Source organism: Microcaecilia unicolor, chromosome 1, assembly GCF_901765095.1.
Source record: "Microcaecilia unicolor chromosome 1, aMicUni1.1, whole genome shotgun sequence".
Classification (NCBI taxonomy): domain Eukaryota; kingdom Metazoa; phylum Chordata; class Amphibia; order Gymnophiona; family Siphonopidae; genus Microcaecilia; species Microcaecilia unicolor.
Window position 1 is genome coordinate 726072758 of NC_044031.1, and position 13074 is coordinate 726085831.

General features: G+C 40.8%; 1 protein-coding gene across 4 annotated transcripts in view; it reads left to right on the forward strand.

Moving 5' to 3' along the window:
• Positions 1 to 13074, forward strand: part of SH3GL3 (SH3 domain containing GRB2 like 3, endophilin A3) — an 86526-nt gene that overhangs the window by 55965 nt on the left and 17487 nt on the right. For 3 of the 4 annotated variants that reach the window (XM_030189621.1, XM_030189624.1, XM_030189622.1), the window contains 3 exons: positions 295 to 438; positions 4086 to 4219; positions 6855 to 7013. In XM_030189621.1, coding sequence (XP_030045481.1) covers positions 295 to 438; positions 4086 to 4219; positions 6855 to 7013 — 437 coding nt within the window. The remainder of the gene's footprint in view (positions 1 to 294; positions 439 to 4085; positions 4220 to 6854; positions 7014 to 13074) is intronic. The other variant, XM_030189623.1, reaches the window with a different exon arrangement.

A 13074-nucleotide genomic window follows, 5' to 3' on the forward strand; every position in this document is an offset into this window, starting at 1 on the left:
TTTATTGTACAATTTGGTTGCTAGGAAGGAACTGTTTAAAAAAAAACCCCCACAAAGGACAGATAATGATCATTAAACACTGTAGCCAGACAACATAAGGCAAGAAAGGAACTTGGTGAATGGGTTAGGAGTTACAGTGCATTTATGCATGCAGAGTTGAGACAATTGGAGGGGGTGGAAAGACCCACAGCAGCTGCCAGACAAGTCCTCACTTGCCAAAAACAAGGGAAATGTCCTGCTCCTCTTGGAGGTTGTCCAAACCCCTTATTTGCAATATTCTGCCTATGTCTGAAGCCTACAGGGCAAAGCTGGGAATGCTAAACACAATGTCAAAGATCAGGGGCCAAGTGAAAACAACAGGATACCCGCAGACAGAAGGGCTGCTTGGGGACTGTATGCTGCGGTACGGAAGAGAACTGGGGGATGATTCGGCTTTTGGTGAGTTTAACTTTAACATTTTTGTTTTTATCATTGTGTGAAAAAAAATTTTTCATTTTTGCTAAATAAAATTACTTTTGACAAGGTAACTAAAATATATATATGGACAAATGAAGTATTAGTCCCAATGGACATTTAGTTGGTGCCGATTTTTGTGTCTTGATTCACCAGCGGAGTTGAAACTAGCTCCACTCCTGTTGCTATATTTCTACTAGAAGCATTAAAAGCTGTGCTACACAGGTGGCCAGGCTCTTGCTCTAACTGGGCTCCATACTTGTCCCTCTATAATTCAACCCTTACTACAGGCCTCAGTTTCCCCGAATACCCAATCTGTATGTATCTTGACTAGTACCTGTAGGCATCACTATTTGTTAAATATAAAATGGCTGCCCTTATCTCAATAGAAATTGGTAGAACCAGAAAATATTTTAAGATGTTAGGTATGTACACTGGCAAGAAACACTTGATTCTTATTTTCACAAAATTTAAATGTCTTATGACAATTAGTACATATTAAATCAATTTAGCATGCGTTTTTTTAATGAATGCACACTCCTATTGGTTGTAACAAGACCTTGTACTTTTGCTTAATAAAAATTAACAGAGGCATGCATTAAAAAACCACTTTTTTTATTTATACTCAATACATGCAGATTAAGGTGCCTGAAATCATTTTATAGCAGGCTTTGTACTAGAATGAATGACAAGTTACATTTGCTGCTCCAGCATTGTTTCCACAATGGAAGATAATATACAATCAATAATTACACAGAATCATATGTTAACACAGATGAAGTTGCAAGCTCTCCACAGGGAATCTGTGATCACCAGGTTTCCAGGGTCAGAGACGGGAATAGACCAGTATACCATTAAAATTCATTCATGGGATGGTTTGGCTGTTCTTGCACTGCAGACTGGCATAGGGGAAATTAGAATACAGACTAAATGAGAGCAACCAGTCAATAAAAGTACACTTTCTATAGGGTTTATGTTTAAGCTGCCCAGTAAACATGCTGATGCATTAGTGTGACAGTTTTTGGAAAAATTAAAATTCATATTTTATGATAAGTTTAAGTAGCTGTAAGTTCTAGGTATGTTTGCCACTATCACAGCTTCACTTCTTATGATTACAATCTCAAACCATTTCAGTTTACTAGACTTGCTTTTATGTCAGCCATCTGGAGTGAGATTTTATTTTCACCATCTTGCTGTATCCCTTAATCTCTCTTTTTTTGTTACTGTTATGATCTAACCCTCTTGAAAAAGACTACATGTCTTGCTTATCTTTCAACAGTGTCCTCATCAGACCAGTCCAGAATATATGGGTGTTGTGTTTGTCAACCAGCAGATGGAAACAGAAAACCAAAGTAGTTCTACTTGACTTGCCCTTCAAGGGCACACTGTGCAGGCACAGATATACAGTATTTTCTGCCTCCAGCAGATGGTGATGGTTTGCATGGTTCTGGGCTGGCTAGGCCCAATAAGGTCCTTAACCAGTGGTATCTGGTGTAGTTGAGCTAATCTGCTTTCAAACATGAGAAGAAAGGCTGGATCATAAGAAAATTATATGGAAAATACTTTTTTTTCCAAGTCCCTTTCCCTCACTCCTCCTATCCCCAGGTCACATTTTTGGGGTTGAGGTGCCTCTTCAAGATGGACAGGACGTTACCTGAGGCTGGATCCTGGCCCAGTTCAAAGACTGAATCCCATGTTCAGAAGTGCCTTGCTATTATGGACTGGTCTGGTGAGGCTGCTAAAAGGAGAGAAAAAAATTATACCTTACCTGCTAACTTTCTTTCACTAGGCCAGTTCAGAAGCCAACCCTAGCTCCCCCCCTCCACACCTTTATGAGACTATGTTCTGATTTTTTCCCCTTGCTAGGTACCACCCTCAGTCAATAGGCAAACATACTACCATCATCCAGGGTACATGCTAGTTTTATTTCTTCAATGTATAGATCTGATTTTGTACTGCATGCAATATTCAACTAGCAGCCTGATCTATAATTTACTGGAATAGGCAAGTTATTTCTACTTTATATAGATCAACTTAACCAAAGATGATAGCACATTGCTTTGTCAGACTAAATACGGAATATCAGCTTCTGCACAGCACCCCTGAAGTCACTTGGAATTACTTTGTTTTTCTATCTCCATCTGCTTGTCGATGGACACAATACCCACAGGTTCTGCACTGGTCTGGTGAGACTAAAAGGAAAGAAAATTAGCAGATAAGTTATAATTGTTCCTTACTCTCTGGCAATCTCAGAGGTTGTAATAGTTTACTGTACCCACATTAGTCCAAAGACAGCCACATGGGACCCTTCTTAAGTCAAGAACAAATTCAAGGAAATGGCAAGTCAAAACTTTGTAATGGTAGGACTGCTTAAGACACACACACACAAACAATATAAATAAGGACTTCTTAAAACCAGCTTAAGAAGGGAAGGGAAATGGGATTTGATATACCGCCTATCTGAGGTGTTTGCAACTACATTCAAAGCAGTTTACATATATTCAGGTACTTATTTTTGTACCAGGGGCAATGGAAGGTTAAGTAACTTGCCCAGAGTCACAAGGAGCTGCAGTGGGAATTGAACTCAGTTCCCCACGATCAAAGTCCACTGCAGTAACCACTAGGCTACTACTCCACTAGAAACATTCCATGTAGAAGCCTGCCCTTGCAGATCAGCAACGCAGGACGTCAGACTCACAGAAACAGAAGCCTGCGCGGCTGCATTGCTGATCTGCAAGGGCAGGCTTCTACATGGACTGTTGCTAGTGGAGTAGTAGCCTAGTGATTACTGCAGTGGACTTTGATCCTGGGGAACTGAGTTCGATTCTCACTGCAGCTCCTTGTGACTCTGGGCAAGTCACTTAACCTTCCATTGCCCCTGGAACAAAAATAAGTACCTGAATATATGTAAACTGCTTTGAATGTAGTTGCAAACACCTCAGAAAGGCGGTATATCGAGTCCCATTTCCCTTTCCCTATTTGAGATTCTAAATGGAATGTTGAGATTCTGTTGCTACTATTTGAGATTCTAGATGGAATATTGCTACTATTTGAGATTCTACATGGAATGTTGCTATTCCACTAGCAACATTCCATGTAGAAGCCTGCCCTTGCAGATCAGCAACGCGGCCGCGCAGGCTTCTGTTTCTGTGAGTCTGTGCAGGACGTCAGACTCACAGAAACAGAAGCCTGCGCAGCCGCGTTGCTGATCTGCAAGGGCAGGCTTTTACATGGAATGTTGCTAGTGGAATAGCAACATTCCATGTAGAATCTCAAATAGTAGCAACATTCCATCTAGGATCTCAAATAGTAGCAACATTCCATGCAGAATCTCAAATAGTAGCAACAGAATCTCAACATTCCATTTAGAATCTAAAATAGGGAAAGGGAAATGGGACTTGATATACTGCCTTTCTGAGGTTTTTGCAACTATATTGAAAGTGGTTTACATATATTCAGGTACTTTTTTTTGTACCAGGGGCAATGGAGGGTTAAAGTGACTTGCCCAGAGTCACAAGGAGCTGCAGTGGGAATCGAACTCAGTTCCCCAGGATCAAAGTCCACGGCATTAACCACTAGGCTACTGGTAGAGATTTCTATGGTATATCAAAATGCTGAATGTTTCCCTGCAGGAAATGCAATGATGGATACTGGTGAAAGTATGAAGCAAATGGCAGAGGTGAAAGATTCTCTAGATATTAATGTCAAGCAAAACTTTATTGATCCTTTACAATCATTACAAGATAAAGACTTACGAGAGATTATGGTAAGTACTGTTGATTAAAAACCATTGTTGTTGAAAATATATTTATAGTCATGATTATATCTCTGACCAGTATTATAGGCTTTTAATTGAACAGTTGCTAAATATCTGTGGGGGCTGTGCTAAAATAGTACAAACATTTCCTAATGATATTTGTTTTAGTATTATTGTTTCAGTGGACAAAATAACCTAGTATCAGAACCAGACAAAGCAAACAGCCTAGGTGGAGAAACCTAAATCACAACTAGTTACATGCAAAGAAACCATGCAGCATTCTTGTTAGTCCAGATTCAGGGGACCCCCCCAAAAAAAAAACTTAATCTCAGGGAGGAAAGGGAATCTACAGACCTAGAGTAAGAAACCACCTACACAGTATTTTTGAATATGCTGTATTAATACAATATTTGTACTTCCAACGTTTTTCCTTTAACACAGATCACAAATGCATGCAAATGATCCAGTAGGTAGATTCAAGTGTATGCAGAAACTGAATTCTAATCATAGCAACAGCTCCTCATGACAGGATGTGTTCTCCCAAAGCTTTACTATGAGAGATATGTTCTTTATCGACCAGTGAAATGGAATTTTTCTAGTATATTCCAGCCTTGGATTTTTATATTTTACTAGTAAAAAAGGCCCGTTTCTGACACAAATGAAACGGGCACTAGCAAGGTTTTCCTCGGAGTGTGTATGTTTGGGAGAGTGTGTGTGAGAGTGACTGTGTGAGAGAGAGTGAATGTGTGAGTGTGTATGTGTGACAGAGAGAGTGAGACTGGGTGTGAGTGTGTCTGTGAGAGAGTGTGTGTGTGCCAGGGTCCTCCCCCCCTCCCTCCGAGTTCCAGGGTCCTCCCCCCCTCCCTCCAAGTTCCAGGGTCCTCCCCTCCCTGCCTCTGAGTTCCAGGGTCGTCCCCTCCCTGCCTCCCTCTGAGTTTCAGAGTCCCCTCCCTCCCCTGCATTATGCTCTCTCCCCCTCTGTGCCCTGCCCCTTTCATCCATCCATGTGCAGCATCTCTCCCCTGCCCCCTCCACCTCCCTCCCCCCTCCGAGTTCCACTGTCCCCCTCCCTCCCTCCCTCCCAGTTCTAGGGTCCCATGGAACTGGGAGGGAGGGGGACGGAGAACGTTGGAGGAGTGACGTCAGCAGGTGGTTACAATCCCAGTGACACACATTGGAACGTTGGAGGAGCAAATTATTATATTAGATAATGCATCTTCCCCTGCTATGTGCTTTTGTTCTTTCCTGTGAAGATGAAGGCATTCTGAAACCATGTTTGAATGCAGATTGGAAAGTTTATTAATTAACTTGAACTCAAAGTCTTTTACAAAGAAACTTAATGTCTAAAATTGTTTCTATACAATGCTAACCTACTGCAGTTACTTTCTGAGAACTATTTAGATCCAGTCTTCCTATTTGTCCACTGGAAGAGAGACAATATTTACCTTACACCTCTTGAGATTTTAGTTTGCTGTTGGAGAGTTGGGTGCTATTTAGTAATTTAGAAAATCTGGATTGATATTGTTTGGAGACTGTAGCGTCTGAGTTGCAAAAAACAGCTTACTTTTGTTTTCTGCAAGTCATTTTGTGCCTTTAGTTTTTATTAGGTGCAAACCAGTTGCTTCCTGGTTTGATTAAATTGATGAGCTGACTGGAAACCATGCTCCACTAGCTCCTGGGGGGAGGGCATTGAGATTTGCCATATGCTCCTTGATCAGTTTTTGGTTTTTTTTAAATTTAGACTATGCACTGTAAATACAGTACTGTTTGGTAGTCACATTCTTCAGTGGCCACTTTTTCTGCATATGTTTCCATTGCTAAATCAGCTTCTTACTGAATCCATCACCCAACCCACCACCATAGCTGCAGTAAGGAGAGATTTCACACTGTTTTAATTTTTTTTTTTTTTTGTTACACTTGTACCCCGCGCTTTCCCACTCATGGCAGGCTCAATGCGGCTTACATGGGGCAATGGAGGGTTAAGTGACTTGCCCAGAGTCACAAGGAGCTGCCTGTGCCTGAAGTGGGAATCAAACTCAGTTCCTCAAGACCAAAGTCCACCACCCTAACCACTAGGCCACTCCTCCACTGTTGCTATTATTGGAGATTCTACATGGAATGTTGCTATTCCACTAGCAACATTCCATGTAGAAGTCGGCCCTTGCAGATCACCAATGTGGCCGCGCAGGCTTCAAAACAGAAGCCTGCGCAGCCTTCTACATGGAATGTTGCTAGTGGAATAGCAACATTCCATGTAGAATCTCTAATAGTATCTATTTTATTTTTGTTAATTTGTACCCCGCGCTTTTCCCACTCATGGCAGGCTCAATGCAGCTTACATGGGGCAATGGAGGGTTAAGTGACTTGCCCAGAGTCACAAGGAGCTGCCTGTGCCTGAAGTGGGAATCGAACTCAGTTCCTCAGGACCAAAGTCCACCACCCTAACCACTAATTCATACACTAATTCATACACTGGGTTTTGAATCAGAAGCTCTCGTTAATTTTTTTCACAATAAATATGAGGATAGTAAACAGAACCACTAGCATGCTAATATTGGCCACTTTTACAAGGCAAAAAATGAAATGTTTAAAAATAAGTGCATTTCAAAAACTGTTCGACGACAGATTTTGTTTCTATTTTTAGCATCACCTGAAAAAGTTAGAAGGCCGTCGGTTAGATTATGATTATAAAAAAAGGCGTCAAGGCAAATTAGCAGATGAAGATATTAAACAAGCTGTAGAAAAATTTGAAGAGTCGAAAGAACTGGCCGAGCGAAGCATGTTTAACTTTTTAGAAAATGATGTAAGTATGTTACCTACAATTGTAAACTGGTTTTCTGCATCTCTTCCTTCTGGAGCTTCTGCTTTTTAGTCTTTTCATCCAGCATATCCTTGACTCCCACACACAGATAGGCTAAAGGCAGAGCTCCTGTAAATAAAACAGCAACTTATGTGCAAGATCCAGTGCTGCTCCTTACACAGCTTAACCTTATCCCAGAGACAGTAAATAATTGGATCATTAAAGCCATTTCAAAGTGCTCTATTCATTTGCACAAATATGCAGTATTTTGGAGGAAAGACTACTCTGCTGTTTAGTCCTCTGCAGAGAGCTGAGACATAAGTAATCTGTTAGGTCATTACCAATATACAGTAGCTCAGTGATGAGGCTACGTGCCTATTTCCTATGCAATTTCAGACTACTGAAAATATTAATACAGAAAGCATTTTCAGCCTGTTTTAAATCTAGTTTCTGTTCATTTACATATTTCTGATAAGCAAAAGCAGCTTTAACTGAATTGATATACCAATTAAAAAATAGAAAAATACAGATGTTAAAAAATATATATATATTTGTTTTAAAATATGGGTAACAAAATACAAAAAAGGAAAATAACTCTTGATGGCATTGAGTTGCTATGTGGGCAGCAAACCAAATCTCCTGAGGAAGCCGAGCAGAGAAACGAGTCCCCGTTGGGATTATTTGGGACCCTCTGATTGCCTCGAATCACCTCAAGCTAAGTTTAGCTGTTTAGCAACATAGCTTTATGTTCTGTATGGAAGTTGTGCACATTAAAGAAAATTGACCATGCTATATCTTTAATGACAAAATATATTTCACAGAAAATTTCAAATAAACGGTTTTGGTTGGGGTTTTTTTAGACCAATGATAGAAGCTGTGAACTGTGGTTTGAATATTATGACACCTTGATATGGGGTTATTCGATTGACACTATGATCATCTGAGGTCTCCCCCCCCCCCCTAATCATTCCGTTGTTTTGTTTGAATTAAGTGAGTTGGCTTTTTACTCTTTTTTTTTTAATTGAGTTTTAAAATATGGCCCAATTAAGGGGGTCTTTTTACTAAACCATGGTAGAGTTTTTAGCTTGTAGTAGAAATCAGCTGGTGGTAAATGCAGAGACACCCATATGGGCATCTTGGCGTTTACCGCCAGCTGATTTCTACCGTGAGCTAAAAACGCTACTGTGGCTTAGTAAAAGACCCCTCAATGAAGATAGAACTGATTTTTCATACAGACCAAAACTAAATGCACATCTGTGACTATTTGTATATCAATCAAGTAAAAAATGGTAACCAGAGAGATTAAGGAGCTTTTTTTTTCCTTAAAGACATCTAAGTGGGTCAAGTGACTATTGAATGGAATGAACTTTCTTGTAAAGATGCCTTTACAGCTGATGTTCACGACATCCCAGAATGCAGCATTTTCAAAGCCATTCCAGTTACTCTTTTCCCCGATGGCCCAATCAAACATTTTTCCAGCAAGCACTTTCTTCAGCATTTGCATAATTTTTCTTCTTCTGGTTACAGCCACATTTTTCTCTCTTCACTCCCTGGCTTGCAGCTCTGTCATTACATTTGATTTGATGTTCCTGCCGGATATCTTTTTCCCCATGGAAAATGATGAATTGGGCAGTGGCCAGATTGGTTTCTCTTTTGCAGGCATCTTCCCCCCTGAAAAGAATTTCTATTTCACATCAGTTTCTTCTTACCATGTCATACAATAGAATATGAGGGAATATAAAATTGTGAATGATTGAAATAGGGAGGGTGGACATTTTATTCATCCTTTCAAATACTAGGTAGTAGTGGTTATTAAGACTGTCTAAAAATAATGAACCTATGGAATTTGCTGCCCGAAAATATGGTCCTTTATTTAGAAACATATATAGCCTTCCCATGGTTTTAAGTGGGTAATATACATACATCTTAACACAAACGAGAAACAAATCACACAAAAATACTAATATAAAATAAAACAAAACATAATAATCATTGATTGAAGTAAGCCCAATTATATAACAGAATTCGGGGCCTCTTTTACCAAGCTGCAGCAAAATGTTTTTGACACGCACTGAGGCTCCTTTTACTGTAGGTAAAAGGTAGGTCTTTCTTTTTTTAAGAAATGGCCTGCACTTCCGAGTTGCCAAAGGGGAGAATTTTTTTCCAAATGAGAATTTAGGCAGGTTCCAGTAGTACTTACTGGCTCTAATCAGTTTCCTTTTCATCAAGAAGTCAAAAGGCAACAATACCAAATTAACGTTTTAAATTACATTTTTTAATTTTAACAAGAACTATAAGTATAATATGTCTACTACAGTTCTAATGTGTTACCTTTGTCTATCTATCTGTGGGAATAACTCTAGTAAGAATTCATTAACTGGCCCCAAATGTCTTAGGGAGTGGTAGGGGAGTGGGAGGTAATTTTCAAAAGAATCACAGTAGAAATCTATCTATCTATCTGTCTGAGCAGATCACGCACAGCTGGATGCATTTAAGGATTGATAGTACGGCACAAATTATGTGACATGTTTTGGTATCTAGTGGACTGTCGTATTACACGAGTCAGTCTGATCCCAGTTCGTGTGAGGTAATCCCTGACATCATTCCAAATGTGGCTGCTTCCAGCAGTACAACTGGCCCACAAGAAGAATTTGTGAATAATTTAGGTGCAAAATCACAAATAAGGAAACCTGATCTATGCCTTTTTTTTTTAATTATTTTATTTTTTTTAAATATTGTAGGTATAGGTTTTCTTTTTTAAAATATAGGTGCTAGACGTACTAGTATTTGTATCTTTCAGCAAATGACCCTTTTTTGGGTACCCTTTTATCCTCATTGACTTGTCCAGATCAGCTCTGAATGTCAGTCTAGGTTATTATGAAACCTTAGTTTCATATCTGGACATATGCTGGAGCTCTGGGGACAGGGAAATTCCACATGTGCCTGAATATAACGCAGTGAATTACCACTGGAAAGGCATGAGCTAAAGGCAGAGCCAGATGATGCTGAAAGAAAACAAGGCAATTGTCCCCAGAGGAAACACAAGGGGCGCTGATAACTGAGTAGATCTCACTTGGAGAGTTAGAGGGCAAAATACTAGACTTAGTCCTTAGTGGTGCTCATGATCTAGTGCAGGGGGTAACGATACGAGGGCCGCTTGATAACAGTGATCATAATATGATCGGTTTTGATATTGGCATTGAAGGAAGTGAAACTAGGAAATCAAGTACGCTAGCGTTTAACTATAGAAAAGGTGATTACGACAAAATGAGAAAAATGGTGAAAAAAAGACTGAAAGGAGCAGCTCGCAGAGTAAAAAACTTGCATCAGGCGTGGATGCTGTTTAAAAACACCATCCTGGAGGTTCAGGACAAATATATTCCACGTATTAGAAAAAAGGGAAAAAAGACTAAACGTCAGCCGGCGTGGCTAAACAGTAAGATAAAGGAAATCATTAGAGCCAAAAAACAATCCTTCAGAAAGTGGAGAAGAGAACCAACTGAAAGTAACAGGATAGATCATAAGGAATGCCAAGCCAAATGCAAAGCGGAGATAAGGAGGGCAAAAAAGGACTTTGAGAAGAAATTAGCGTTGGAAGCAAAAATACATAGTAAAAATTTTTTTTAGATACATTAAAAGCAGGAAACCGGCCAAAGAGTCAGTTGGGCCGCTGGACGAAAATGGTGTTAAAGGGGCGATCAAGGAGGACAAAGCCGTAGCGGAGAAATTAAATGAATTCTTTGCTTCGGTCTTCACCGAGGAGGATTTGGGGGGGACACCGGTGCCGGAAAGAATATTTGAAGCGGGGGAGTCGGAGAAACTAAACAAATTCTCTGTAACCTTGGAGGATGTAATGGGTCAGTTCAGCAAGCTGAAGAGTAGTAAATCACCGGGACCTGATGGTATTCATCCCAGAGTATTAATAGAACTAAAAAATGAACTTGCGGAGCTACTGTTAGAAATATGCAATCTGTCCCTAAAATCGAGTGTAGTACCGGAAGACTGGAGGGTAGCCAATGTTACTCCGATTTTTAAGAAGGGTTCCAGAGGAGATCCGGGAAATTATAGACCGGTGAGTCTGACGTCGGTGCCGGGCAAGATGGTGGAGGCTATTATTAAGAATAAAATTGCAGAGCATATACAAAAACATGGACTGATGAGACAAAGTCAGCACGGATTTAGTGAAGGGAAGTCTTGCCTCACCAATCTAATGCATTTTTTTGAGGGGGTAAGCAAACATGTGGACAATGGGGAGCCGGTTGATATTGTATATCTGGATTTTCAGAAGGCGTTTGACAAAGTGCCGCACGAAAGACTCCTGAAGAAATTGCAGAGTCATGGAATCGGAGGTAGGGTATTATTATGGATTAAGAACTGGTTGAAAGATAGGAAGCAGAGAGTAGGATTGCGTGGCCAGTATTCTCAGTGGAGGAGGGTAGTTAGTGGGGTCCCGCAGGGGTCTGTGCTGGGTCCGTTGCTTTTTAATGTATTTATAAATGACCTAGAGATGGGAATAACTAGTGAGGTAATTAAATTCGCCGATGACACAAAATTATTCAGGGTCGTCAAGTCGCAGGAGGAATGTGAACGATTACAGGAGGACCTTGCGAGACTGGGAGAATGGGCGTGCAAGTGGCAGATGAAGTTCAATGTTGACAAGTGCAAAGTGATGCATGTGGGTAAGAGGAACCCGAATTATAGCTACGTCTTGCAAGGTTCCGCGTTAGGAGTTACGGATCAAGAAAGGGATCTGGGTGTCGTCGTCGATGATACGCTGAAACCTTCTGCTCAGTGTGCTGCTGCGGCTAGGAAAGCGAATAGAATGTTGGGTGTTATTAGGAAGGGTATGGAGTCCAGGTGTGCGGATGTTATAATGCCGTTGTATCGCTCCATGGTGCGACCGCACCTGGAGTATTGTGTTCAGTACTGGTCTCCGTATCTCAAAAAAGATATAGTAGAATTGGAAAAGGTACAGCGAAGGGCGACGAAAATGATAGTGGGGATGGGACGACTTTCCTATGAAGAGAGGCTGAGAAGGCTAGGGCTTTTCAGCTTGGAGAAGAGACGGCTGAGGGGAGATATGATAGAAGTGTATAAAATAATGAGTGGAATGGATCGGGTGGATGTGAAGCGACTGTTCACGCTATCCAAAAATACTAGGACTAGAGGGCATGAGTTGAAGCTACAGTGTGGTAAATTTAAAACGAATCGGAGAAAATTTTTCTTCACCCAACGTGTAATTAGACTCTGGAATTCGTTGCCGGAGAACGTGGTACGGGCGGTTAGCTTGACGGAGTTTAAAAAGGGGTTAGATAGATTCCTAAAGGACAAGTCCATAGACCGCTATTAAATGGACTTGGAAAAATTCCGCATTTTTAGGTATAACTTGTCTGGAATGTTTTTACGTTTGGGGAGCGTGCCAGGTGCCCTTGACCTGGATTGGCCACTGTCGGTGACAGGATGCTGGGCTAGATGGACCTTTGGTCTTTCCCAGTATGGCACTACTTATGTACTTATGTATGTAAGCTGATGGGAGCTGAGATGGGCTAAGAGAGTTGGAAGAGTTTTCATAAATACGGTTAATTAATAAATAAGGTGCAACACACAGATGGAATAATAGGAGTTAGAAAATAAGGGACTTGTTTAAAAAACAAAAGTTGTATGTGAAGTCAGAAATGTAATCTCAGCTAGGGAAGGAGTGCATAAAGTCCTTCTATAGTATGTGCAGTCATTGTTAGCCCTTGTTTGTGTTCTTCCATTAAAGGCTTAGGAGAAGAGCCAAGCTTTCACCTGCTTCCTGAAGTAGAGATAGTCTTGTGTTGAGTGAAAGCTTTCAGGGAGTGCATGGCAGAGTGTGAGGGCTACTTGAGAGAAGGCTCTCTTGCGGGTATCACATCATGTTGTGCCCTTTGGAGAGGGTGTGGTTAGGGATATTCCTTGGGAGGACCTTGGAGGTGGTAGAGGGAGAGCCTCTTTTTCAAGTACCCTGGGGCCATTTCCTTTGAGGGCCTTGAAGGTCAGATGCAGTTTTAAATTTAGCCCTGTTTTGTACTGAAGCTTTTGC